General features: G+C 35.9%; 1 protein-coding gene across 1 annotated transcript in view; it reads left to right on the top strand.

Moving 5' to 3' along the window:
- The window catches only part of RP1 (RP1 axonemal microtubule associated), an 874,252-nt gene that overhangs the window by 459,275 nt on the left and 411,823 nt on the right, over positions 1-3,154 (top strand). The window contains 1 exon segment of the mRNA XM_042782735.1: positions 2,546-2,632. Coding sequence (XP_042638669.1) covers positions 2,546-2,632 — 87 coding nt within the window.

The following is a 3,154-nucleotide window of genomic DNA, read 5'->3' as shown; positions in this document are numbered from 1 at the left end:
ACTCCTCGGAAGGAAGGTTGGGCAATCCTACTTCCGTAGTGATACTGCCTCGGAAACCCAAGGAGGGGTCGCTATGAGTCGGGTCCGACTTGACGGCACATAACAACAACAACAACAAGAGATTATTCTGGTGATGAAAAGCCTTCTTTTTCATACTTGAACATACTTATCAATAAATGAGTATAAAATTATTTTCTTGGCATCTTGGTAGGCCATGTTTGAAGCTCTGCCCACATCACTCTAATTTCTCCATCTTTTACTTAGTGTGAGGGAGTTCTGGGGCTTCTCTAGTTTGACTACTGCCGGTTGCCTCTCCTAGTTCCTCAGGGCTTTGGCAAAATTTCAATTAGGACAATTACACTCCACTCCACTAATTCCACCCAAACCCCTGCAGTGTGAAAGCTATATGGTTCTTTGGTATACTTTGAAACAGCAGTTGTTCTGCCTGGAGAGTATTATTTCCACATCATAAGACTGGATAGAGAACAGGGAATAATTGAGGCCAACCTGGGTCATCAGAAAGCCATGGCAATGTGTGGGGTTGTGGTACCTTGCAACCCCTAATATTCAAACAGTTTTATATCTTTAGATCTGAGCCTCTCATGCTTCCTTTGCAATCATTAAATTAAGTTGTACTGGAGAAAAGCAGTTATTTGTAGTCATGAGGAGGTACTTTGGTTGAATATGCAGGCAGCATACTTTATATAACATATACATTTCCAAAGATTATTTGAAAATGATCATTTAGAAATGAGAATGGATCACCCCAAATAGTATTATATGTTGTGGTTAGATCTCCACATCTTAAAAAAAAAAAAAAAAAAAAAAAGTCTGTTTAAGACTTAAATTGTTTAGGAATACGGGCCTTGGAGTAATGGAGACCAGGTTCAATTCAGATCTACCACTTGTTAGTTCTTTCAACTGAACAAGCTGCTTATCCTCACTAATCCTATTTACTCCTTAGTAAAATGAGGTAATCACACACAGCAGAACTCAGCCCTATGAGCTCTAGTCTTTGGAAATAATAGGCAAACAGACATGAAACCATAGACACCAAACAACCCAGCTGTCCAGTTATCCCTTTATTGTTTTTAGCTTAGCATGTGTAGAAAGAGGAAGTTTACATTCCTGGGACAGCAAAAGGATATCTAAAATTTGGCTTACATTTCATACTGCAGACTGTGAGCTATTTCTCAGTTCTTCTGGTGAAAATAGCAAGACTCTGGATTCCGCACTGAGACCAGCTATAGGAGTAAGGAAGTGAAGGGAAGTTGGCTGTGGAGAATCCCTTTGCCTTTAGGTCAATGCCAGAATAATCCCTCTTGCCTCTTCACAGTCTATAGAGGAAAGTGGTAGCAATGGGTACTTAAAATGAGGATTTCTAAGTGTGGGAATGGATATGAAAGAGCAGTTCTTATGACCTCTGGGTCATCTGGCCATCTCAGTTCTTTCTAGTTCTAGTCATAGGTAGACAGTGATGCAAGTCAAATCTAATATGCATGTCACTATTCACATCTCTGTTCTGTGGAGGGAGATATGGGTACCCATAGGAGAAATAATGATAAAAGCTATTACTTAAGTCACTAAATATTAAACATTCAATAATAAGATACTCTATAACTTTAGTTAATTCTCACAGTTCAGTGTCCTAGGCATATCTTCTCATACTGAAAATATCTGCTTGTACATCTGTCTCCCTCCCCGGACTATAAATTTCTCCAACTTAAGGACTGTGTGTTTATTTTCATCTTTGTATAACTGTTGCATTTCATAATGACTATTACTGTGTTTAATAAACATTTATACTATTGAACTGGGACTTTCATTCAATAGGCATTATGTTCATTCAACAAATAATGAAAATGAGGACCAGAGATACAAAAACACCATATTTTACTCAGTTTGCAAGAGGCAGGATTCCAATTTATTTCAAAGAGATTCCAAGCCTATTCACCACAATATTACCTGGATTAATAAATACTCTTGGGCTGTATCAAAAAAATGAAGTACACATACTCTGTTGGACAGATTTGTTTATCTTCCTTGGACTTTGAACATCTTTATCTTAGCCTACGTATCAAAGAAGAAAGGATTTTCATAGTAGAAGGAAGCTAGAAGCTCTAGACTCACATGTACTTTTCCTTAAACTCATGGAAATGGCTCTACTTGGTCTTTCTTTGATGAAAATTGCTCTTTTTCCTTCTCAAAAAAAGTGCTCACCTTTTTGTCTTTGAACTCAGATTTAGATCTGGCTTTCAGTAAGAAATGAGTGGTAGACAGAGAACTATGTTCTTAATTCTCTTCTTTTCTCTGACTCTTTTGCACATTTTCAGTCAAGTCACAGGTTACTTCTGCATCATGTTCTGTATCTGTGAGGTTCAATGATAACTTCTTGAGAAGACTTAATCTTTAGACTATGAAAGGATCTCTGAGAGTTTTTCAACTATTAGGAGCAAAAACTGCATTTAGTATAAAGAAAAAGGAATTTTTTAATGTGCTTAACAATATTTTCTGTTATTGTTTTCCTTCTTTATGTCTCATTCAGGTTGAAATAAGAAACATTGGAAAGATATATAAGATCAGAATAGGACATGATGGAACTAGTGAACAAGCTGAATGGAGCTTACAGAGGGTAATGTGTTTGATTTTGTGTTTCATAAATATATTACGATGAAAAGAAATAAGCAGGCTACTTAAAGCATTGAAAATAGCATATTTTCTTTTTGTTGCAAATAATGTCAACAATATTTTTGTAAATGTAACACTGTAAACAATTATGACTTATTTTTTTGAAAGTTTTTAATAGGATTTTTATCATTATATTTACAAAAGTAATCTGTTTATGAAAGAAAATCTGCAAAATACAGTGAAGCATAGGAACAAAAATGAGTTAGTTACTCATCAGTCAATAGATGAACATTCTGGTGGTTCATTTTTTCAAATCTTTTTTTCTGTGAGTGTTTCTTTCTCTTTGTATATGTATATATTTACACACATACACACACACATATACACACTATTTGCACTTTTCCTCTTTAATGAAATTTAACCATGCTATGTATGTACTTGGCTGTACACGTGGACTTCACCAGATGGAACACACAGGAATCAGATTGACTACATCTGTGGCAAGAGGCGGTGGAAAAGCTCAATA

This window comes from Orycteropus afer, unplaced genomic scaffold, assembly GCF_000298275.1.
Source record: "Orycteropus afer afer isolate SDZICR_OR568_19922 unplaced genomic scaffold, OryAfe1.0 scaffold00436, whole genome shotgun sequence".
Classification (NCBI taxonomy): domain Eukaryota; kingdom Metazoa; phylum Chordata; class Mammalia; order Tubulidentata; family Orycteropodidae; genus Orycteropus; species Orycteropus afer.
Note: the sequence above shows the minus strand (reverse complement) of the source record. Positions and strands in the feature narration are given on the sequence as shown.